The sequence below is a fragment of the Orcinus orca genome, chromosome 3 (genome assembly GCF_937001465.1).
Source record: "Orcinus orca chromosome 3, mOrcOrc1.1, whole genome shotgun sequence".
Classification (NCBI taxonomy): domain Eukaryota; kingdom Metazoa; phylum Chordata; class Mammalia; order Artiodactyla; family Delphinidae; genus Orcinus; species Orcinus orca.
Genome location: NC_064561.1, coordinates 72,105,867 through 72,130,158, shown reverse-complemented (window position 1 = coordinate 72,130,158; position 24,292 = coordinate 72,105,867). Strand labels below are relative to the sequence as shown.

The window sequence follows — 24,292 nt, the reverse complement described above, 5'->3', positions numbered from 1 at the left end:
CCCGCCTCCACACACACGTGGCCACAGGAACCAGCAAGTTCACACCTGGGGGGCTGACTTTCTGTTGTCCTCAAGGAAATCCTGGTGAGGCCCCCTGAGCTACTGAGCTCTCTTGTGGCTTTGTAGGATGGAACTCAGACGCTGACGCCCTGGAAGAAGGGTCTTTGGCCAGAAAAGTCTTTGTCTGGGGGCTGCAAGGCATGGCGTGTCAGCACCATGTGCATGGGGGATCCCAGAGATGATGAAGGCTTTGAGGAGAAGATCCCCCCTCCAACTGTGCTTCTCCAACTCCAGGGAAGGTCACCAGGCACTTTTAGAAAAGAAGCTAAGCTTTGGGGGGCTTGACCAAATCCCACTTCCTCAACCCCAGCCATAGAGCCCTGGCATTTATCAGAGAAAGCCTGAGATTCCACGCATGCGTGTTCCTGGTCCTACGGGCCCAAGGCTTGCGGCTCTCCCTAGGTTTAGCTACGAGAAGCTGGCAGACACTATCCTACTTTGAAAAAGTGCTTCTCTACCCCCTAGAAAAATCCCATTGGCTGGAATTCTGGGTGTGAAATTGGAAGTAACCTTAGAGGTCATCTACTTTAACTTCACCTTATTTTACAAAAGATCAGGAAGCTGAGACCCAGAGAGAGAAATGGACTTTCAAGGCCACCCTGCTAGTTACTGATGGATGACAAGCCTAGTCTCCTGATTCTAATACTGTTTAGTTACATCCTGTTGCCTTTGAAAGGTTGTGTGTCAGTCAAATCTCACGTTTGCTGCAGAAGATGACTGGTTTTCAAAGAGAAAACCGTGGGTTAGTCAAGATCAGTCCTGAGACCACCAGCCTGTTTAACCCTTTTAAATAGGGCTGAAAGGTTAGAAAGGAAAAGGCTGGGAGAGAAGGGGGAAGAGGAAATCAGGAGGATGGAGAGAGCAGGGCAGAGAAGAATGTGCATGGTGTCACTCCTCAGAAATGTCCTGGGGGCTCATTTCTGGCACAGTGACACCCACAGCTCCCTAGCAGACTGAGAATCCTAACGAATCTGTCTCTGAAAGATGAGTTAACAGAAGACGAAGCGTGGATAACAGATGAGCCAGCCTTCATCGTCACATGACTCACCCGGGCTTCCCTGAGACAACTCCAGTGGAATTAGTAAGAGCAGAATGTCCTGGGCTAACTGAGAGCACCCTCCCCCCTTCCAAAGCCCAGACTTCTGTCTGATCTGCCTGCTTCTCTTCTGGTGATGTCATCACACACCCTGTGAGTGGCCGCGGTGAGCGGTTCTGTGGTAAAGCCGCGGCAATTCAAGGCTGAGTTCTCTCCTGTCCTGAAGGGCACATCCATGTGAAAGAAAGGAAGGGGCAGGACAGGACTGTTGGCTTCTTGTTCCAGGGCTTCCGAGGAGGGGCTGTGCTCACGCCGCTGGTGCAGGGGTGGCATTCGACGGGACAGGGGGTTTGATATGAAGCAAGTCTTTCCTAGAACGCTTCCTTCCTTGTGACGTTCTTGGAAATTCTCAGTCTTCTGGGTCTCACCAGGATGTTTTAGCTGAAGCTTTGCGTTTCAGACCTCCAGGAGGTGGTGAGTGTTCCACAGTGGACCAGTCTGAGTTAGAAGAGGAGGCTTCAAGTTTTTCTGCCAAATGACTTCAAAGTTTAAAACCATAAACGGCCAGACTTGTTCATCTACATACAAAGAATCTCACAAACTGGTAACCAGTTGCCTCCTGGAAGGACAAGGAGATGGTTGAGGGCTGAGGGTGGATGGGGGGCATTTTACTATAGAATCCTTTGTAGATTTTGAAACTATATAATGTTTTCATTGATAAAAACTTTGTTTTTAATTTAAAGAAACAGAAGAACAAGCGTCTTGATAAAAGAAGGGCTCTGTTTTTATTTTAAAGTGTGATTGTGAAGATTGAGAAAAAACTTGATCATATATACAATACACTACCCTTCTTGGTTAGTACATCAGAGAACCAGAAGAGCATGGGCTGTTTAATCCAATGACCATTGCACAATACATGCATACATCTTACAGATGAGGAAACTGAGGCCCAGAGAGGAGACGGGACTGGCTGGCGTGGTCTGGTTTAGTTAGTGGCAGACTCAGAGCCAGAAAGGCCCAGGGCTCCTTTATCTCCTCCCTGCTGCCTCTCGGGAATGCTGCCCACTGGGTTCCCCATGAATTGTGTTGGAGATGCACTTTTGGTGAGGATGTTTTCTAATGCCACCGCGGATATGCTGCCGCCATCCTCTGACTGTATCCCGGCTGCATTGCTGTAGGTGACGGCACCTGCTGGGCACCTTGTACAAAGCTGAAGAGGCGTGACAAGCTTCTTGCCAACTAAAGGCACAAAGATGACCGAGCGTGTGGTCTCCTCTGAGAGCAGGCTATGCGCCCCATCGTGTCCCTTCCCGGAGCGAGGGCTGATGACACGGGAGGGGGAGGGAAGTCCTGCCTAACACACTTGTGTGTCTCGTTACAGAGTCATCAGCTACGAGTGCTGTCCCGGATATGAGAAGGTCCCGGGAGAGAAGGGCTGTCCAGCAGGTGAATAAGCCTTGCCTGTTGGCACGGATGGAAAGGAAGGAGGGAGAGAGGAGCACCCACGTGAAGGGCAGCAGAGTCGGAAGGGGGGTCCAAGGGATGGGGCTCCATGACAGGGCCAGAGGATGGAAGCTGGAAACAGCAGGTTTCCTGCGCTGCTCCTTCCTGTACAAGCCGACTGCTTAACACGCTGGGGGAACAGACTCCGATCCTGACCTGCTCATGCCCTCTGCACCAGGCACAGGCTTCTGGCCTTGCTGTCTCTGGCTGGGAGTGATTCTAAACACATCCAGCATTTCTCATCAGCCCTGCTGGAGAGTGGATGGCGTGGGCCTGGTCTCCGGCTGGGCTGGGAACACCAGGCCACCCCACCTCACTCTGTCGGAAGCCATCCCAATGGAGCTCGTAGGGTCCCACGATGGCCGTGCAGGTCCACAGACAACGTGGTACCTGTGAATTTCCTAGATCCTTTCCTTTAGTCCCACACACCCCTGGGGACTGTACAGAGGAGGATTTTTTGTTTTATTTTAACTTTGAAATCTTCACTATTTCGTTAGTTGAGAATGTGAGACTGAGACTTAAAAGGAAGGGGGTGATTTGGTTGGTGCCGTGGTCACGAAGGGAGTGTGCTCGGCGTGGGCTGGAGCCGCGGCCTTCCTGACTTAAGTGGCAGGACAGGTGGGAAACGTGGGATGGGGAAGGAGATGACCTGGAAGGTGGGACCCAGCCTCTGGGCCTTAGTTTCAGGCCCTTTAAAAGGAACACGAAGCTCCCTGTGTGAGGGGAAGGGCCTCCTGAGCTTCCGGCTACTTTCAGGAAATAACATTTTATTACTTATAAATACCTAAAGTACTTCCAAGATCTGTTTCATTCTGGTGGAGGCCATTAGGGAACCAGTTTCAAAAACAGCTAGATAGATCCATAAGGCTAGCTTGTAACTGGGATATCTGTTTCCGGCGTATGTTCCCACCTGTGTTATCTAAATGTCTATGAACAAAAGCTTTGCTCTGCTTTAGTTAAAAATGATTAAGAATGACCAATCAGTTGAGTTCAAGTAGGGAGGCACTTGGCCCGTGGAGTTGTTCTAAGAAGCACGTGACCAGCCTTTTGGGCTCCCCGACAGCAGGCTCTCTGGCCTTCTCCAGCGGGTGTACCATCCCATCTCAGACAAGGGTGTGGTCTGGTTGGAGGGGCATCCCACAGGCCATCCCTGCTCTGTCCTCCGCCCCTGCAGCCCTGCCGCTCTCCAACTTGTACGAGACCCTCGGAGTCGTTGGTGCTACCACCTCTCAGCTGTACACGGACCGCACGGAGAAGCTGAGGCCCGAGATGGAAGGGCCCGGCAGCTTCACCATCTTCGCCCCCAGCAACGAGGCCTGGGCTTCCTTGCCAGCTGTGAGATGACCTCCCTCTGCCCGGGGACCCATACTGGGGACGCTGTTACTGAGACTCCGTAGTGATTTCCCACCGTCTCAGGAAATGTCTTCCTTAAGCCCTCAGATAAAGCCATGACACTTGAGCTAAAATAAGCCCCCCCGGGTGGCTTCCAATGCCCCATCCACTTAAGTGTCCAGACAGACGTTGATGCTCACGGGTGGGGGTCCTTGGCAGAATGGGGGTCCCCGGGGAACCTTTCCCAGGGTGGCAGGGACCCCTCTGTTGAACGTGGGGCCTGCAGCCCCCTCACTGCCGTGCTGACCCTCCTCCTAGGAAGTACTGGACTCACTGGTGAGCAACGTTAACATCGAGCTGCTCAACGCCCTCCGCTACCACATGGTGAACAGACGGGTCCTGACGGACGAGCTGAAACATGGCATGGCCCTCACCTCCATGTACCAGAATTCCAACATCCAAATCCACCACTATCCCAACGGGGTAGGGCATCCCGCTTTCCACAGCTCTGCCCCGTGCCCCCCTGAGCCCGCGCCCGGTCCACATGTGGGGCTGGCTTCTCGGGTGGTGTCCCGCGGGTGAGGTCAGCTGTGCGTAGCCATCTGCCTCCTGCACCTGCTTCTCCGCCGCGCGTGGAAGCCGCGTTCTGTCCTGTGTTCTCCCCGCCTGGGCCTTCGAGGCCGTGCCTCCGAGGTGTTAACTGCTCACGCTTGCTCCTTCTCTGGGCAGATTGTGACTGTCAACTGTGCTCGGCTGCTGAAAGCCGACCACCATGCGACCAACGGTGTGGTGCACCTCATCGATAAGGTCATCTCCACCATCTCCAACAACATCCAGCAGATCATCGAGATCGAGGACACCTTCGAGACCCTTCGGGTGAGGGACTGCCCCGGGGGAGGCCCAGCTGGGGACCCACCACCTCCCAAGAGGGCCTTCTTCTGCGGGAGGGGTGGAGGATGTCTCCATGTTCGTGGGCGCTTAGGTGACATGGAGCAAGTTCCTTGAAATGCCCATGAACATGGCGAGTCCACTAATCAGGCTGTCAGCTTGACCCCAAGGAGACATCATAATTCCCTGCTGGGAGCTTCCCCCTGCTGGTCTCCTATGTACTTTCCCTTCCTTGACTCCCCCGGGAAGCTCAGAGGTGGGCTGCCTGGGCATGCACTGTGGGTTCCAGCGGTGGGAGGGCCCTTCCTCCCCGTTGCTGGTTCTCTTGTGTGGGACTAGATAAATGGCCTTTCAGCCTGCATGATCTTCTGGATCACACGACCCCACCGTGGGACCCCTGATGTAGCCATACCCCTGTTTCCTTGGAGCCCTGATCATCAGAGAGGACACATGTATAGACACAGGCATGGAGTCTGGGATTAGACTTCTGGCCTGAGTTCTGCCTGCTCTGGGGCCCCAGAACGCTGTTCCTGCCCCCCTGCCCAGCAGGCATTTATCTTACTACTGGGGTGGCAAATGGGCCTTCCTCTTGGCACCGGCCGCTCAGAGGAAGTTAGCACAGGCTGCTCTGTCAGGGGTTTTGCCCCGATTCAAGGAGAACTTCCTGACCACAAAGGATACCAAGTGGGCGTGGGATGCTTCTTCCCCTGGAGATCGCCAACACAGAGAGACAAACATCCCCGGGCTGGGCTGGCACTCAGGTGTCCTCAGGAAGTGGCTCTGGAGGGCCCTAGGGAACCTGCCCTCTAAGCTCTTCCCATGCTTTCCTTCCGGGTCACTTAAAGGTCAGGGGTCTGCAGGGGGACAATGTTCCCACAGAGTTGGCGGCACAGCTTTTGATGAATAGCAGCTGGTCCCCACTGAGTAACGTCCTCTTACTGTTCAGGTTTGGTACATATTCCTTCCTTTTTTCTTCCCTTTGGCGCTTTCGAATGCCCATCTATCCTTCTGCTAACACATACGCGTTAAGCCCCTGCTGCTTCCCAGGTGTGCTCTGTGTGCCCGAGGGATAGAGGAGAACGAGACAAAGCTCTGTCCCCACTGGCACTGGTATTCTTCTGGGGGACACAGGCAAGAAACAGACAGGGCAGTCACAGGTCATGCTAAGTGCTGTGAAGTCAGGCAGTAAGTGGTGAGCAGAGGAGGGACCGGCTGGTCCAGGAAGGGTCTGTCTGGAAGAGGTGACCTTTCAGCTGAGGCCTGAATATTGGAAATGGCCAGTTATACAAGACACAGGGGCAAGAGCTGAGCTGGCAGAAGGGAGATCGAGAGTAAGGCTCCGAAGCAGGATGAGCAGGAAGGAGGCCTGCAGGGATGAGTGAAGAGTACTAGGCAGCCGACAGGCGAGGCGGGAGTGGCCAGGCTGGTGAGGCCCGATCCTACGGGGCCTTGCAGACCCTGCGAGGAGTGTGTCTCATCCTGGGAGCAGCCGGACGCTTTTAGAAGATCATTTTCCTGCTCTGTAGAGAAGGGGTTATGTCATCCTTACGCTCACGGAGCCCACACAAATAATTATCGCCAGTAACGATTGACTCGCACGACGTGAGAAGGACAGCAAGCTGTGCAAGTGTGTCTAATAGACTCATTTTCATCTAGGGGCGGGGGCAGGGGCTGGGCAACGCCAAGTTGACTACCTAGAGAAACGACATTTTCGTCAAGGCCCAAGGAATGAATAGGAGTCAGAGAAGCAAAGAAGGGGGAAGGGGCAGAGGGAACAGCAGGACAACAGCCCCGGGGTGGAAAGGAGAAAGGCAGGGCAGCAGCTAAGAGGTGGTCAGAGTGGGCGGAGCTCAGGCTGGCAAGGCTCCTGGAGGCCGTGGGAAGATGTCAGCCTTGGTTCAGCCTATCTTTTCATCCAGGGCTTCTACAGAAGTCTGGATCCCTCCAGAGGAGCACTGGTGAGACCATGTGTGCCCAGAGCCTTCAGGGAACGCTGCGTCTTCTCCCCTCCCCACAGGCTGCCGTGGCTGCATCGGGGCTCAACACCCTGCTCGAAGGTGACGGCCAGTACACACTCTTGGCCCCCACCAACGAGGCCTTCGAGAAAATCCCCGCTGAGACCTTGAACCGGATCCTGGGGGACCCAGAGGCCCTGAGAGGTGAGCACCCCTGGGCTTCTGCTGCCGCCTCATTGGAGTGGCCAGACTAAGGCCAAGGCCTGCTCTTGTCCAAGATAGACACGCTGCCTGCCGTCCTGTCCCATTGCGCCCAACTGGCTGTATCTCTGCAGAGGCCACAGCAGAGCGCTGGTCAGAGGGGCGGGTGAGGAATCCAGCAGGCTTTTTCTAGGGACACAGCTGGGCTGAGGAGGGAGGTGGAGCTGGAGGTCCAAAGCAAGCTGTGGCCAGAGTCTGGAAGAGTTCAAGGCCCAAATGATCAAAGCTAGAGTGAGGCTGCCAGAGTGGGCAGTAGCTTGGAGGTGTGGGGAGGGGGTGGCAGGTGTTGGCATCCTCGAAATGGAATCATCATGTTGACCCTTGAACTCCTCCTGTGTCTGGCCGGGGGCCTCAGGGATAATCCAAAATTACAGTGAAAAACCCGAAACATCAGCTCTTGACTCTTCATTGCTGAGTCCTTCCTAACCTTCTCAGTGAGCTGATAAGTTAGGAGGAGTATCGATTATTGCTGGAGGAGAGGGAAGGACCATGTGAGGGCATGTGAGGGAGATTAGGAGGGGAGGCCAGGCCCTGCCACCCCAGCTCCCCAACTCCAGGACCACTGAGATGCTGCTTGCGGGTCCCTGGGTCCCCTTCAAAGGGGAGTAGGCCCCAGGTCCCCTGTGCACTCCAACCCTCCAATCACACTTCCTCCTCCCAAATGTAATCCAGGGATGACTTCATTTCTTTTGAATCTATTTAAACCCACCTTCGACATGCCTAATGCATTTCAGACACCCCATAAATGTAAAACGTTCTCCTTGCAGCTATGCAGGGCTGGGAAAGGGCACAGTTCTGAAAGCACAGATGGGGATCTCTTATGTCCAGATATGGTGGTACCAGGAACCCAGGCCGCAAAAGTGAGCATGGTACAGTCAAGGAAGTTTAAACCTAGTTGGTGTAACAGGCTTAAAAACGGGTCACTGGGGATCTGATGTGCTGAGCGTAGTACTCAGAGATACTCCCAAGGTCACGGGGATGAGAGCAGAGGTGGGCACCCGCAGCCTGAGGGTCCTGAAGGCTTCCGAGGAGATGAGACTTGGGTGCCTCTCAGCATTTTAGCTGTTTAGTTAGAACCGTTTTCCCCCTAAAACATGTTTTGTACGGAGCACATTTTTATCTTTGTAGCTATCAGAACACCTTATTATAAAGTGAAAAAAACACCCCAAGTGTATCCCTTTTGCACATCTGCCTTTTCCCACTTTAAGCTGTTTTCTCAAAGCGAGGGAGCTGTGTGTGGGGCTGCCACTGCAGGCCGGAGGGCGGGCGGCCACGGTCCACCTGACAGCCTCCTGGTTGCTAGCGGGTCAGCAGATGGACGAGAAGTGCCCGTTCGCAGACTGGCTTCCAGCCCTGGCCTGGCTCACCCTCCGAGGGGCCCTGGCAGGTCACCCACCTCCCCACCCCCGGCCTTCAGCTTCCTTCCCTGAGAAACTAAATCCCCAAGGCCTCATTCCCACCGCGGTCTTGCCGTCCTTTGTCTTCCCCACCGGCTGAATCGGGTCAGCACTGGCCTTCAAGGCCCTCAGCACTTCTGCAGGGCCTCAGAGCTTCCTCCTGCCTGTGACAGTGCGGTTTTGGTTCCCACACTCAGGACACATTGGAACTCGCCTCCGTGGTGAGCACGCAAGACAAAGGGCCCCAGGGACCCTGGTGAGCGACAGTCCCGGAACGGCTCTGCCTGGCTGGGGCTGGGGCACGTCCCCTCCACTGCTCCTGCAGCCTCAGCACCCCCAGCCCCTGCCCTGTCCCTAAAGCAGCACTTGGGCAAGTAATTAAACGATTCTATTTATGATTTACGGGTGGGGTGAATGGGGCTGCAGAGACCATGTCTTACTGATCACCATCCCCAACCTCTAACAGGCTCTGACAACTAAGTAGACCCTTGGGGTAAAATGAACAAAAACAAATAAAATGTATAAATAATTCAGAACTTTCATTTGCTACAGTTTTCATCTTTTTCTACCACACTTTACATTTTCATAAAGGTCGTAGATAAAAAAAAAAAATCCCAAGGTAAACTCATTTGAGTTTTCCCCCTATCTGGGAAGTTCAGATACAAATAAGAGAATTCACCCTGAAGTTCAGGTACTGAGAAGCTAATCACGAGCATTTGCTGGGCGTTTACTCTGTTGTCAGCCGCTGTGCTGGGTGCGCACATTCAGAGTTTCATGTCCTCCTTACATCAGCCCTAGGAGATGAATGCTGTGCTTATCTCCACTTGACTGATGAGGAAGTTGAGACTCAAAGAGGCTCAGTGACTCGCCCAGGGTCCCCCAGCTGCCAAGTGGCCGAGCTGGGATTCAAACTCAGGTAGACTGCACGGAGCCCAACTAGTTTTAGAGGCTAGGAGGAGGAGAGAAAGAGGAGGATCCAGGCCACGTGGTACCCCAGGCTCGTCTGCTTATTGGCCTCGGAGAGAATGGAATCCTAGCCAGGGCAGGCGGCGAACTGGCGCCTCAGGTCAGCCCGACTGGCACTGACTTGACCTGTGTCCTGTTTGGCCCCCAGACCTGCTAAACAACCACATCCTGAAGTCGGCCATGTGTGCCGAAGCCATCGTGGCGGGGCTGTCCTTGGAGACCCTGGAGGGCACCACGCTGGAGGTGGGCTGCAGCGGGGACATGCTCACCATCGACGGGAAGCCCATCATCTCCAACAAAGACGTCGTGGCCACCAACGGTGTGATCCACTTCATCGACGAGCTGCTCATTCCAGACTCAGGTGATCCAGGCCTCGGGGGCCTTGGGCCTGCCAGGTCTCCTGTCCCCTGTGCCGTCCACGGTGGCGCGGCTGGGGGAATTTGGGGATCTTGGGAGCCGCTTCCCTGTCTGCACCCAGCTCACAGCCTTCCAGGAGGGACAGCCTGGGCACCTGGCAGGTTGCAGTCAGATTTTGGAGAGCTGCAGGCTTGGGAGTCCAGGCGTTACCTTGTGGGCAGGGGAGAGCCATTGGAGGTGTCTGGGGAGGGAGCGACTCAATCACGGAAGCCTTTCGGAAGATCTGCCCGCGCTGGTTGGGCACAGAGGGCATCTACTGACTTCAGAGCATTTGCCTTCTCAGTCATGCGCAAGGATCCCAGGGGCACTGACCCAGGGAAAAAGGACTGAATGGACTTTGGCTTGGGTCCCCTTCAGCATCCTTGCCCCATCCTGGATTTCCAGGCAGTTCTACTGCTAACGAGTGAGGGAATTTCACAGGAAAAAACAAACCCAGAAGAACACTTTCTGTGGGTGTGGTCACTGGCATTGTCAGCTCTTCAGAAGCCATGACACAGACAAATGCTTTCTTCCTCCCCAGCATTGGACAGGACCCTGACCAAGGGCTGGGACAGAGGCCCTCTGCCCAACTGAGCCTCACCTCACTTCCCCAACCGGTGAGGTTTTCTGGGTGACCATTCCCCTGATGACACAAACCCGCTGTGCCCCAGCAGTGTTTAGAGGGGTTGTTGACTCAAGAGATGACATTCCTGCTGATGTATGTCATGCTCTGGGATGGACGAATGATAAATGAAAACAGTACTTCTAACTTTTGAACCCACGTTCTCCTTCCTTATAGCCAAGACGCTATTTGAGTTGGCTGCGGAGTCTGATGTTTCCACAGCCGTTGACCTTTTCAGACAAGCTGGCCTTGGCACTCATCTCTCTGGAACTGAGCGATTGACTCTCCTGGCCCCCATGAATTCTGTCTTCAAAGGTATCGTGGGGAAGGCATCCCTGTGCGTTTGTCTCTGGGGACAGCTGCCCCACCGCTGTCACCTCCACGGCACCCTCCCCAATTTACAGCTCCCCGTGGACCATTCATGCTTCCACCCAGCTCAGCCAGAAGCAGATGTGACTTCACCAGAAAGTGAAGAGGCTCTGCGATTTCATTTGGTAGAGCAGAGGATGCACGTGGCAGTCTTGTCCTCAGAATTCAAGAGTGTGCATCTGTTGGGAGAGCAAAGCACTCCCTTGTCTTTTTATTTGCGGGGTCAGTTGCCAATGTGATAGGCAGGACGTCAGAGTGAGGATACAGCTGAGCCATGGCCATGGGGAAGGCAGAGAAGGGCCAAGTTGTGTCCGTGCCTACCCCTCCCTCTTAGGGCAAAATTCCAAACACCCTTGATTATCTAGACATTTTTTTTTTTAGTTCTCAGAAGATGCCAGATGTTAAGGAATATTGGCAGCCTTGCTTGATTTCTCAATTTCTATTTCCAAATGGAAGGAGGGATGGGCTTTCTGCTGCATTGTCTGGATCTGACCACACCTTCTCTTGCAGATGGAACCCCTCCAATTGATGCCCGATTGAAGAATTTGCTTCTGAACCACATGATTAAAGATCAGCTGGCCTCCAAGTATCTGTACCACGGACAGATCCTAGAAACTCTGGGCGGCAAAAAACTGAGAGTTTTTGTTTACCGTAATGTAAGTTCTGGGTCCTAAATTGTGCTCTTTCTTTGTCTCAGCTCCAAGAAATGCAAGCTATATTCGTGTTAAAAAAAAAAAAAAGTGTTGAATAAGCAGGAGCTACACTCAGCCCTCCTTGGTCCAGAAGCTTCTCTTCCCTCTTCTCCTGTTTCTTCTCTCTCTTCAAACCCAGTAGTTACCCTGGAATATCAAATAGGAAGTACAACACAACATAGCCCTTGCTCGGGACCAGCCAGCACCATTTGGCTAAAGACAGTTGTCATTTGTTAAATAAATGAAGAGACTCGATCTCTCTATTTGATCATTGTCAACGGCCCTCTCGTGTCACGTAATAATCCCATTATGGGCCCTCTCTGTACATTTATCGGGGCCTCTATAGCTCTTCTTTCTTTAAGGAACGCCATTTTTATTTTCTTCTTTCCTGGAGGAAACACATGCTTTTATCCTAGTCTTGACGCTGCAGCCCCGTATATATTCACTGATCTCTGCGGATGAAGCCATCAGGACATGCCCTGAACAAATCGGGAGGCCCCTGCTTTGGGTTGGGGGTAACCTGGCCTCTCTCTGCCCCTCTTTGGTACAGAGCCTGTGCATTGAGAACAGCTGCATCGCCGCCCACGACAAGAGGGGCAGGTACGGGACCCTGTTCACCATGGACCGGGTGCTGACCCCCCCAGTGGGCACCGTCATGGACGTGCTGAAGGGAGACAGTCGCTTCAGGTAACCGGCCCCATCCCAGGGCGGTGCTTCTGCAAGTGGCCATGCTGGGGCAGGACGGTGGCCTCAGCTGTCTGTCGAGCTCCCCACTTCCTCGGGGCTCCAGCGAACACCGGCCGTGCGCCCGTGTGATCTCCCGAGCCGGGGATTCGGAAAGGACGAGGGTCCCCTTGAAAACTTAGGTTGAGAAGAAGGGTCGCTTCTGGGAGTGTAATCCTCACACCCGTGGGAACAGGGAGGGGGCTGCACCTGTATTCCTGAAGGGCAAGGGAAATGTCCTGCTCTCCTTTTAAAGTCCCAGGGAAGCTGAGCACGCCTGGCTTTGCGCGCGTGGTGAGTCTCGCTCTGTGTCCTGTCTGCTTACTGCCCCTGAAGTTTCCTTCCTTCTCAGGCTCCTGATGTCCCTTTGTTTTCTCGCCTCGCTCTCTCCATTTCTGGTTTGCTCACTCACCCCTGGGTGCTGTGACATCGAGCATTTCCTGTCACTGGATTCAGCCATCTGCACAAGAGCCTAGGAGACCACCCACCCTCTTCCCCACCCCCACTCCCCGGAATCACATCCCTCGGGCCCTGGGGCTCAGTCAGTCTCTGGGTCAGCCGTGGCACTGACCTCTCCCTACCTCTTTCCGCCTCTGGCCACTGACTTCTGGCTTTTAACTGAGCTTAGCATCTATGGAGAGAAGATGCAGACCGGAATCGTTTCCCGTCTGTACGAAAACCAGCAAGGGGTGCGAATGCCAGTGCTCTGGGCTCCACCTCCCCACAGCGGTGCGGTATTTGGGCAAATGCCAACCCCCCTCACACACATGGAGGGAGGTGACCTTTTCCGTGTATGTATCCGCAGCATGCTGGTAGCCGCCATCCAGTCTGCAGGGCTGACCGAGACCCTCAACCGGGAAGGGGTCTACACGGTCTTCGCCCCCACCAATGAAGCCTTCCGAGCCTTGCCGCCGGGAGAACTGAACAAACTCTTGGGTAAAGAGCAACCTAAGTACATTTTTCAACTTCTCTAAAGTAACTGTATCGGTCAGGGTTTCAGCAGGAAACAGTTGGCACATTAGGAAGGGTTTGACTGTAAGGAATTTAATGACAAGACTATTTGCAGAGGTGTGGGCAGGGTCAAAGGAACCAGCAAAGGGTGATGGTACCCAGCGTTTACCGCTCCAGGCCTGGGGGTGCTGGGGGCAGGGGATGGTGGGGGGAGGGCTGGTCCAGGGAGACCCTAGGAGGAGGGGCATAGCACAGTGGCTAGAGCCGCAAGCAGCTGCTGTCAGAACCATGACAGGGAGGCCACTGGGTGCCTTGGCCTCCTTCAGCGGCCGCCTGCCAGCTGATCGCAGGAGGGTGAGGGAGCCTGGATGATGCACTTGACGGTGGTCGGCTTCCCCAGGCAGTGAACAAGCCAGAGGAGAGTAGAAGGGAATTGAGGGTAGATGACAACCAGCCCAATCAACAAGGCATGGCTTCCCCTGCGGACCCGTGAGAACCTGCTCGTGAAGCCATTTACGTGCATCACATGTACCTCAGGATGTAAGCTTTACCGAGAAGCTCATCAAGGCCCTGAGCAATTATGTTGAGTATGTTTGAGAGACAATCTAGTGGTGAAGAGCTTGGGCTCCCAGATTACCTGAAAGCAGACCAAACCCTGGCTCTGGCGTTTACCAGCTGAGTGACCTCTTGCAGGTTGCTTAACCTCTCTGGGCCTCGGTTTTCCCAGTAGTAAAATGGGGGTGGTAAGAGTACCTTGCTCAGAGTGTTAATAAGGATTAAATGAGCATTGCCCACAATGCTGGGCACACGTCCCCCATCGATAATGGGATAATGGCTATGATGGTGCGGAGGTAGGATGGGCCTGCGGTGTTTACTCTGACGCATGCCTGTGAACGACGCATCCACCCAGTGCGGAAGGGTGAGTCTGAGGAGGAGGAGGAAGGATCTTGGGTGAGCCTTGGGACCCGAATCGTCTGCACCTCCCTTCCCGCTCTGGAGTGCAGAACAAAAAGCTCAGGTGGCTGTGAACTGAATTTGTGTCCCGTTTAATTTTCCTTATTGCTAAGTGAATGCCTGTGTCTGTGGTGCTGACGTATGTTCCTGAGGAGAGGGGAGACATTGATCCTGGACATAAACTTGCCATTCTCTCTCTGTTCAGGAGGAACGGAATATTCCCCAGGTGTCCCAAGCCTGCTTGGCTTGCCTTTCATTTTCATCTGTGCGGGAGCTGAGGGAGGGCTTGGGCAAAGCTCCCCCTACACGCCCTCCCTCAGGCCTGCGGGCAGGGTTAGACCCCAGCACGCCTGGGGCACGGAGCCCATCCCGCGTGTTAGAGGTCAATCCAGATGTTAGAGATCTCAGAAGAAGGAGACCCCTCCCCTCCTGGGGGCTGGCTGGGCTCAGCACCTCCAGGCCGTATTTTGGTGGAAGGGAAACTCTTGCCAGCTCCAAGCTGTGGACGTCTGGAAATCCCTTTGTACCTGGTGGCTCCATCCCGTGGCACTCATGTGGATTCGTCCATAACCAAGTGAACTCCCCAAAATACTTTAAAGCTTCCTCTGTTCTCAGTTTCAGGTTGCTGGAAATAGCCGTCCATAAGCCCTGGGGATACCCAGCCATTTGGCTGGTAACATGAGTATCAGGGGCAGCCCCGATGCAGAGGAGAGGGCAGCTGGCAGCCTTAAGATTGCCTCCCACTCTTAATTTGGGGACTGCCTGTGCACCTTTATGAGTAATTGGCTGCTTTCCGCAGTGGGTGGAGGAGCTGATGTGGGCCGGAAGGAATGCTGAGACGTGACGAGGAGGGACGCTGCGGAGGGATCTCCCCTTCGGCCCTGACCTCATCGGCTCCATAGCTCCTCCAGACCACAGCTGTCGACTCTTAAGTTCTCCCTTCAGGAAACAGCCGTCTCAAAATATGCATTTGTGGGCAGAACGTGTAAATATTTCACTACTGTGTTATAACTATTGGGAGCCACGTTGATGATGAAATGTCTCAGATGCCAGTGCTGTAAAGGCCCCTGGCTTTCCAAGCAAATATTTAGTCATGGAAACATGAGTCATACTCACAGAAGAGTATAGATTAACTCCTTCTCAGCATCACAGAAGCGTGTACTTAACCTAGCAGCCCATCCAGTGCACAGGTAGAGTCATGGCCACGGGCATATGCCTTGTTCCCCTGACCGTTATGCACATGGGGGGTCGGAGGGCTGAGCACACAGTAGGTGCTCAATAAGTGCTTATTACCTGGGCAGGGGGTCTTCCCCTCGGGGGTGACTGCTTCCATCTTCTCCTTTGGGCCCTCTCTGACCACGTCAGTTACCAGCCTTAGGATTAACTCTGCTTTCTTTTCCCACAAACCTGCAGGCAACGCCAAGGAGCTTGCCAACATCCTGAAATACCACGTTGGCGATGAAATCCTGGTTAGCGGAGGCATTGGGGCCCTGGTGCGGCTGAAGTCTCTCCAAGGCGACAAGCTGGAAGTCAGCTCGGTGAGTATGTTGAACAGTTAAAAGGCTGGCCGTGCCCTACCACTGGGATTTAGGGCACATCTCATCCCTAGGATGGCATTAGACACACACTCTGTGTTTAAGAAGCATCTTGAATCTCTGAGTGTATTTTGAAAGAAAAGAGAAGAAAAAAGGAAAGAAAAGAAAAAAGAAGGGGCTTCCTTGGTGGCGCAGTGGTTGAGAGTCCGCCTGCCAATGCAGGGGACACGGGTTCATGCCCCGGTCCGGTAGGATCCCACATGCCGCAGAGCGGTTAGGCCCGTGAGCCATGGCTGCTGAGCCATGGCTGCTGAGCCTGCGCGTCCAGAGCCTGTGCTCCGCAACGGGAGAGGCCACGACAGTGAGAGGCTCGCGTACTGCAAAAAAAAAAAAAAAAAAAAAAAAAGGAAAGGAAAAGAAAAAGAGTCTTCAGGGAAATCAAGGGAGATTGTGGTTAGACCGGAATAAGAACTTCCAGATCTTTAGGGAATAAAGCATCTGATTGGCATCTGGGAGAAGCTATTAAATCTCCCTTTCCTTAAGCAAATGACAGTTACTTACAAGTCTTGAAAGATCAATTCCCAGTCCCCTTCCCACTCTGTCCCCCCCAAGTCCAGGGGTTCACTGAGCTGTACCATGAACCAGATCAACCCAGGAGGCTTTTTCTTCTGACGCTTGTTCTGTGACCCTTCCCTTACTCTGCACATTCCACTTTGGAGCTCCCTCCGAGGGTCCCTACCTTGAAGAGAGGGAACAGATAGGCAGCCCAGCTCTGCGAAGCTGCCTGTGGCCTCCCTGGCTGTACCAGCCAAGGCCACTGACACCCCGTGGAGGGACCACCTTGCAGCATGTGGCTGGCTCAGCTTCTGCTCCCTGCGCCTCTGTCCTGGCCTCCAGCCATCCCTGTGCTCACCAGCTTCTCCCGGGAGCACACGAAGGCAGGCAGGGATGGCATGACTTGTTTGACTTCTGCAGGTCACCTGAGAATCTCCCAGCTCCTAGTCTGGGATGTCAGGGTCCTGTCGGTCTCAGGCTCCAGTTCCCCCTTCCCCCTTGGGTCGTTCAGGAAAGCCTGAGACAGATTTACCCTGTGAGAAACTCTGAAGCCAGGCATGGAGGAAAAGTGGAAAGAGCCCTTCACCCAGAGCTGGACGCCTGGCTTCTGTTCCCAGCTGTCCCCCCTGCTCAGCTTAAAGGAGGCCATAATATCGACCTCCTCACCACACGCTGCTCTGAGGATAAGGGAATCACACAAAAGAGCACTTTGTAAATTGCAACACGCTGGGTCCACACAAGGATGAAATTGAGTCTCCCAGACCGAAGGTCTGTAGCTGACAGGGTCTGTTCCAGTCACCCAGCACTTAGCACAGGGTCTGGCATCCAGAAGTGCTCAGTAAACATTTGCTGGGGTTAAGAATGGATAAGGGAAACGTGCTTGGTGTTCAACAATTGCTGTCTCTTTTTCTCCCAGAAAAACAACGTGGTGAATGTCAATAAGGAACCTGTTACTGAAGTTGACATCATGGCCACCAATGGCGTGGTCCACGCCATCTCCAGTGTCCTGCAGCCTCCGGGTAAGGCCCTAGAGAACCACGTCCCCGCTCATCCTGCTGCTGGCCCTTCTCGACACACAGCCGTTGGTGCTCGATAGAAACCCTGCTGTAAGCAAAGATGAGAATGATGTGGGATGTGTGGACTGAGCATCTGTGGACGGCGTTGCTGGGTCTGGTTGAAAAGTAACTTAGGAACTCTTGGTTCAAAGGCACTACACCCAGCACCTCAAGGACAGATTTCTCTTTGCTGAATTGCCCGGCTGTCCTAGCCCTGTTCGAACAGAGCCCAGTTGTTTGTTACATGTGAACGCTGTGAACGTGGGTCAAAGCACCCCTCCTGCAGCATCCCGCCCTGGGTGAGCTCTCTTTACCTCCAGCAAAGCTGCACTGGAGCCTAGCCTCTCTCCTCAACCTGTGCATTCACCTTTCTTTGAGCTCTCTCCCCACGGGCCAAATTCCACCACGAGTTATGGAAAGTTATAAAGGAAGACTTCGTCTGAGAATGTGAGCCAGAAAACCCAGCAGTGCCCCCTCAGTCCTGGTGGTTATGAATGACACGCTAATCATTTCTCTCTCATTGAAGCTGCCTTTCTTTTTATCTGCAGCCAACAGACCTCAGGAACGGGGGGACGAGCTCGCAGACTCTGCGCTTGAAATCTTCAGACAGGCATCCGCGTTCTCCAGGGTAAGATGCCTGCCTACGCTGACCCCTGCCCTGAACAGCCTTGGGTCCTGTGCTTGGGCTCCTGTCTTCCTTGGCTGTCCTCCCAGGGCTCTCCCGTAATTTCTCTCCACTCCCATGGGGCATCCTTAGCCCTGGCCCTTGTGGAGTTTGGAGAAAAGAACCCAGGCAGCCCCGGCTTCCTTTGTGGGCGACAGCCGAGGCCTTCCAAGCGAGGCCTCTGAGCCTCAGTGCATGGGGAAGCCGTAGCTGGTGAGAATGGACACAGCTCTGGAATCCAGCTGACCGAGAAGGGCACTCCATCTTGAATTTTCCTTACAGCAGACTGGCCTGCCCTGAGCCTGGGCTCCAAGTTACTCTTCTGTTTTCTGTGATGCAGCCCGCCATGGCCAGTGCTGGGGCCCTGCTGGGCAGAGGTGTGGGTGCCGGATCCAGGGCCCTGTCTGTGTGGGGCACCTCCCTTCCTTGCCTCAGCGCCACCTCCCTCTCAGAACCTCTCGGACTTTCTGTGCTTTTCCTCCCGTTCCCCAGCTTGCCCAGGGCCCAGGGGTCCCACTCAGGCTACCTTCAGGTCAGGTGGAGCCCCTTGGGAATACGGGTCATGTTACAGAAGGTTTGCATTCCCACAGAAGAGCCTGCTGGAGGTAGTCTTTAACCCAGAGGTATGGAGCTGGAATACGTCCCTTTACTTTTGGACATAGGGCTCTCCTTCGCGCCCCTTGAGGAGGGTTCTTGGCCCAGAGTTCCTATTCCTGAGAGCCACCCCCTGTGCGGTCCCAGCTCCGCAAGCTCCAGCGGATAGTCTGGGGGGAAGCCTGACTTCGGGGCATCCCAGGAATGTCCGCCTCAGAGTCCCCTTGGTTGGGGCTAGCACATCATCACTTGGGGCTGCCACGACTGACTGAGTGGCTCCCCGGGGCCCAGCAGTTCCACATTCCCCTTCCTCTTCCTCATTCCCACCATTTTTTTTTTTTTTTAAGAAGATGTTGGGGGTAGGAGTTTATTAATTAATTAATTTATTTTTGCCGTGTTGGGTCTTCGTTTCTGTGCGAGGGCTTTCTCTAGTTGTGGCGAGCGGGGGCCACTCTTCATCGCAGTGCGCGGGCCTCTCACTATCGCAGCCTCTCTCGTTGCGGAGCACAGGCTCCAGACGCACAGGCTCAGCAGTTGTGGCTCATGGGCCTAGTCGCTCCGTGGCATGTGGGATCCTCCCAGACCAGGGCTCGAACCCGTGTCCCCTGCATTAGCAGGCAGATTCTCAACCACTGCGCCACCAGGGAAGCCCCCATCCCCACCATTTTTTCTGAGCAAGGATGGCAATGGGCAGAGCCACTGCCATGAGCAGGTGTAGGTATTACATCCACTAGAAAACTTGACACCTTGTGTTTTCTTTCAGGCTACCCAGAGCTCTGTGAAACTAGGTAAGTGTGGTCTGGGTGTGAAGTCCTTGTAGACTTGTTTGGGTCTTACCCCCAAGCAGGCCCAAACCTGCCATCTGCTGTCTATAGCTAAGAACATCATGGTGCAATAAAACATGGCTTTTGGGGTCAGACACAGAACACCTGGTTTCCTTCTCCCTAAGATGGAGATAATAAGAGTGCCAACCTTTTTAGGGTTGATATGAGTTTTTAGGTTTGAGAACCTGGGAATATTGCACAGGGGCTTGGCAGGAGCCCATGATGAGGTCGTGGCCCCAAGCTGGTAGATGTAGAAAATCCCGGTTCAGAACATCACTGAGTAAGATACGAAGTTTCACAAGCCAGAAAGCACCTGCTCTGTGCAGGAGAGGATGGCAGAAGAAGGCTGCTTGGCCCTCGTGCTCGTGATTCTGACAGTATCCTAGACAGGCATGGGAAGCCTGCCCCTTTTTCACCTTTCACATCTCTCTCTTTCAGCCCCTGTCTACCAGCGGTTATTAGAGAGGATGAAGCATTAGTGCGAAGGACCGCAGGACGAATGCATTTCAGCAGCTCCCCACCAGTTTCTCTCAGTTTGCCAAAGAGACTGAATGTCTTAGAAACCAAATATCACACTTCAATGTACCTGGGCCATAATGTACACCGTAATGAGATCTGAGCCTTGGGAGGGTGGGGGGAGGAGGGAGAGAGAGAGACTTTTAATTTTTGCCCCCTAAACGACACTGTTAGCCCCATTGCATGCAGAGACCTGGATGTCACTGCCTGACATTCAGTTCCAGGAAGGACCTGTCCCACATGTGGAACTTCCTGCCTATGCTACTTACTCTGGAAAAAGGAACCAAAGTTTCTGAAGCTCACAAAACATGAATCAAGCAATCCAGCATCATGGGGGTGTCGTGGCACTGTTTCTGTAGAGCTCTTTCACAGTTGGAGAAGTAGAAATGGCATCCTTATAAGCTATGAGTTGAACTGCTCTGTCAAACATTTCTTGCACCCACATGTGGCTTGGACCCTTCTGTGTGACCTGTCCAGGTAGAAAAGAGAGGGTAGGTAGAGTACCCAGAGCTCAGGCTTCCCCCGGTTGTGGTAGAGACATGGTGTGTCTGTAATAATAAAACCAAAGAAACGTATGCCGCTGTGGATGGGAACTGTGTGCTGGCTCGGGTATTTCACAGGGTTGGGTTTCTGTTTCTTGGGGCTGTGATGTGCCTTCCACGGAAATTCCACCAGGAGCAGCTAGGCGGGAAGCCCTGAGGGATGGTCTATAGGGACGACCATAGCATCAGCTTCATAGGTCCGTCGCGAGGATGAAGGGACATGATTCTTGTAAAGCACTCGGCACAGCATTAAGTATCCTTATTCTTATCACGCTGTCTGGAGCTGCTCAGGATCAGTGTAGCTGAGAGCCTTTTTTTAGTGTCTTTCCCACAGGCAGCCCCCTTTCCTGGAGACTGGGACGCCCCGCCTTCCCCCACATCACTGCCAAGGCTGACTGAGAACTCATTTCACTTAGGGGACCAAATACCCAAAGATGGTGCTGCCGGGAATAGAGCAGTGGCGCGGCAGACAGCCCCTCCCTGGTGTGGCTTCCGGTCTGGGGAAAGACAGCCGTTAACACGGCATCCAATACAATCGTTCATCCATCCATTCCTCAGATGTGAGTGTTAGGCCTTGGGGAGCAGACATGGCCCTGTTCTCATGGGGAAGAGACTCATTCGTCAGCTAATGGCAGTGCTGCCTGCCCAGACACGTGGACTTGGAAGGACAGCACCGTGGTTCTGTGACAGGAAGGAATCTGAGCACGTGGGGGCCGGAGGAAGGGACACCCAGGAGCTCCTGGATGTGGGAGGAGGTAAGAGGAGTTAAGGGAGCTGACCTGGAGGGGTGGAGGTCAGGCTGCGGGGGGCTCGGGAGACGTCCCAAGAGGTGAGGTTTAGCCTTCTGCACGCTCCCGCCACTTGCCCCCCACTCTGCCTGGCTCCCCGCCCCCAGGGGCTCGTACAGGCTTGGGCTGCCTGGGATGCCCTGCTCCCCCTAGAGGTGCTGCTCTTTGAGCACCCAGAATTGTACACACCTGGACTCTACAGGATGCCATCAGAACCCAAAGAGGTGATTAGTATAACTTCTATAGATCCTTTCACTGAAAACAAAAATCACCACACATTTCCTTAACAATGCCAAAGCCCCTCCACCTGTCCCTGTGACCCCAGCCCTGTCCCTACCCCAGCCTCCCCATTACGGGGGGCTCCATCCCTTCTTTCAGCTGGAGAGCCCTCCTTGTGACTGAGAAGCATGCACAGTCATGGCCCTGCCTCCCCCTCCCAGCCAAAGAGGATTGAATTCCCTTTTGGGGTCCTAAGCATCCCCACCCCTGTTTTTCCTGGAGACTCAGTCAAAGCATTAGGTGCTGCCATCTGAGGATGGACGCCCAGGGCCAAGGGGTCGGCCACTGGATGTCTCCAGGGAGGGGTGATCGCTGGAGGGAGGGGTGTGCTGCCCTATGTTGCATCAGAAGGTCAGAGAGCAGCCCAAGCCAGGAGGTTGCCCAGGCCTCTCTGAGCACTGCCTGTTGAGCGCCAGCCAGGTAAAGGAAGGCGAAGAAGGGAAAGGGGCTCTGCTTGGTTCCCTTCGCTCCCTGCTGTCACTCTTGGGCTCCCAGGGCTCTGGGCTAGAGAGGACCACAAAGACCCTCAGCACTGGGGCCCCGGGGCCTTCCAGGCTAGGGCGTGCGTTTCCCACACACAGGCCAGCTCAGTGATGGCGCCAGGGCCACTGCGTTGGGCTCTGCTCCTGAATGCATTATCTTTTCTATTTCTTACATCAGTCCTCCTGTGAAATGGGTGAGGACTCGTAGAATCTCTATTTTACTGCTGTCGAAGTGGAAGGTTAAAGGGGTGAGGTAGTTTGCCAGGTCACAGAATAGGAAGAGGCTGGCGCACAAACCCTCCACTCTTAACCATCCCTTGTGTCCCACCCGCCCCAATGTCCATTGAGGAGGAGCCCCGGCAGCCCCGGGCCAGCAGGACACGGGTGGCCTCCTGAGAAGTCCTCTGCTTGCACAGCCTAGACTGTAGCTTGTTTACGTGCTGCTGGGGAGCCAGGAGTGGGGTCAGCGCCAGCCATGGACACCCCAGACACATGGATGTCAGCAAAGAAGGGAGAGGAGAGGGATTTCCCATGCAGAGGAAAGTACCTCTGTGCTTGAAACCATAATTCAATGTCATGGTCTGAAAGGAGCTGCCCGGAATATTGTGCTCAGAAATCTTTCTAAAGCCAGAAAAGAAGGCCACAGGATGAGGGTTGGGCGCGGTGCCCTGTCCTGGAAAGTCAGCTGGGGCCACCTCCCTGGCCGTCCCTGCCTGGCGAGGAAAGGAACACACCCGCTCCACGGGATCCTTTGTTCAAATCCCAGATTGAACCAGTTCAGAGAAGAAGCAGAGTGGCCGTGGGAGTCTGGTACAACCCTCTACACACACACACCCCTCCAATGGCCTGAGCGGCCCAAGACGGAGCCTCAGGCACAGACACCTTGCACTCCACACCTACTCCTGGGTTGGGGGAGGACTCTGGGTGGGGAGGAAGACAGCAGCTGAGGTCTGGTTGCCCCACAGGAAACTTCCAGCTCTGGCCTGCTGGGGGCGGGTTCCACAGAACCATCTGTACCCCAGGCCACGGAGCTCCTTGCGTGACAGGGGCGGTAGAGTTGACACTGAGACCTGAAAAGTGAGGGGCTGGGGAAGAGAATTTGGGCTGAAAGAACATGAAGTGCATAAAGTCTCCAAGGCACGTGCTGGAGAGATTTGTGCGGCCAGAGTGGGGAGAGGAGAGGAAATTGCTGAGATAGATATCTGGAATCAGACCATGCCTGGCCTCGTGGGCTGCGGTAAGGATTTTAGACATTATCTTTCTGACAGGAGCCACAGTGGGCTATGGCTGGGAGAGCTGTGCCATGATCAGATTTCTTTTATTGTGGTAAAATAGACATAGCGTGGAGTTTACCATTTTAACCATTTTTAAGTGGACAGTCCAATGGCATTAAGTACATTCACACTGTTGTGTGACCCATCTCCAGGATTCTTTTCATCTTTCAAAACTGAAGCTATATCCGTTGACACGAATTCCTCATTCTCCCTTTCCCCCGGCCCCTGGTAACCATGGTTCGACCTTTTGTCTTTATGAATTTGACTACCCCAGGTACTTCATATAAACAGAATCGTACAGCGTTTTTCCTTTTGTGACCGACTTATTCCACTTAGCATAATGTCTTCAAGCTTTATCCTCATCGTAGCACGTGTCAGAGTTTCCTTCATTTTCAAGGCTGAATAATATTCCATTGTGTATATACCACATTTTCTTTTTGCATTCACTCATCAGTGGACAGTTGGATTGCTTCTACCTTCTGGCTGTTGTGAAGAATGCTGCTATGAATGTGGGTGGACAGATATCTGAGTGCTGCTTTCAATTCTTTGGGGTGTATACCCAGAAATGAATGGGGGAGAAGCTGCCAGTAGAAGAAAAGTGAAGGTTCTGTTTTGGATATTTTACTTTGGAGAAGTCGTTCAACATCCGAGTGGGATGTCAGAAAGGCCTTTAGAGCTCAGGGAAGAGGTCAGGCCTGAGATGGGGCGTTTGGGTGTCATCAAATGCTGTAGGTGCTGTTCAGAAACACTGACTGGGTGAGATCACCTAGCGAGAGAATATGGAGAGAGGACAGTGCCTAGACAGAGCCTGGGGCTGCTCCAGCGTTTAGAGGTTTGGCGGAGGGAGAGAAAGCAGCCAAAGGGGTTGAGAAGATATGTGAGGAGGCCTGGAAGTCACCAGAGGACAGCCTTTCAAGGAGGGAGCAACAACCATGTGAAATCACTTGTGTGCCCATTGGATTTGGCCACATGAATGTCGTCAGAAACCTCGGCAAGAGGACTTGAATCTGGAGTGAGAGGGAAAGAGGGGTGAGAAGGTGCATTTTCTGGTTTGAGTGCTTGAAGGGATGCCATTTTCA

General features: G+C 53.8%; 1 protein-coding gene across 1 annotated transcript in view; it reads left to right on the top strand.

Moving 5' to 3' along the window:
* The window catches only part of TGFBI (transforming growth factor beta induced), a 31,854-nt gene extending 11,421 nt beyond the window's left edge, over positions 1-20,433 (top strand). The window contains exons 3-17 of the mRNA XM_004282095.4: positions 2,478-2,542; positions 3,774-3,934; positions 4,250-4,414; positions 4,661-4,807; positions 6,837-6,978; positions 9,547-9,759; positions 10,594-10,731; positions 11,296-11,441; positions 12,028-12,164; positions 13,006-13,136; positions 15,519-15,643; positions 17,112-17,214; positions 17,799-17,878; positions 19,272-19,296; positions 19,771-20,433. Coding sequence (XP_004282143.1) covers positions 2,478-2,542; positions 3,774-3,934; positions 4,250-4,414; positions 4,661-4,807; positions 6,837-6,978; positions 9,547-9,759; positions 10,594-10,731; positions 11,296-11,441; positions 12,028-12,164; positions 13,006-13,136; positions 15,519-15,643; positions 17,112-17,214; positions 17,799-17,878; positions 19,272-19,296; positions 19,771-19,811 — 1,819 coding nt within the window. The 3' untranslated portion in view covers positions 19,812-20,433. The remainder of the gene's footprint in view (positions 1-2,477; positions 2,543-3,773; positions 3,935-4,249; positions 4,415-4,660; positions 4,808-6,836; positions 6,979-9,546; positions 9,760-10,593; positions 10,732-11,295; positions 11,442-12,027; positions 12,165-13,005; positions 13,137-15,518; positions 15,644-17,111; positions 17,215-17,798; positions 17,879-19,271; positions 19,297-19,770) is intronic.
* Positions 20,434-24,292: the final 3,859 nt, after the last annotated feature.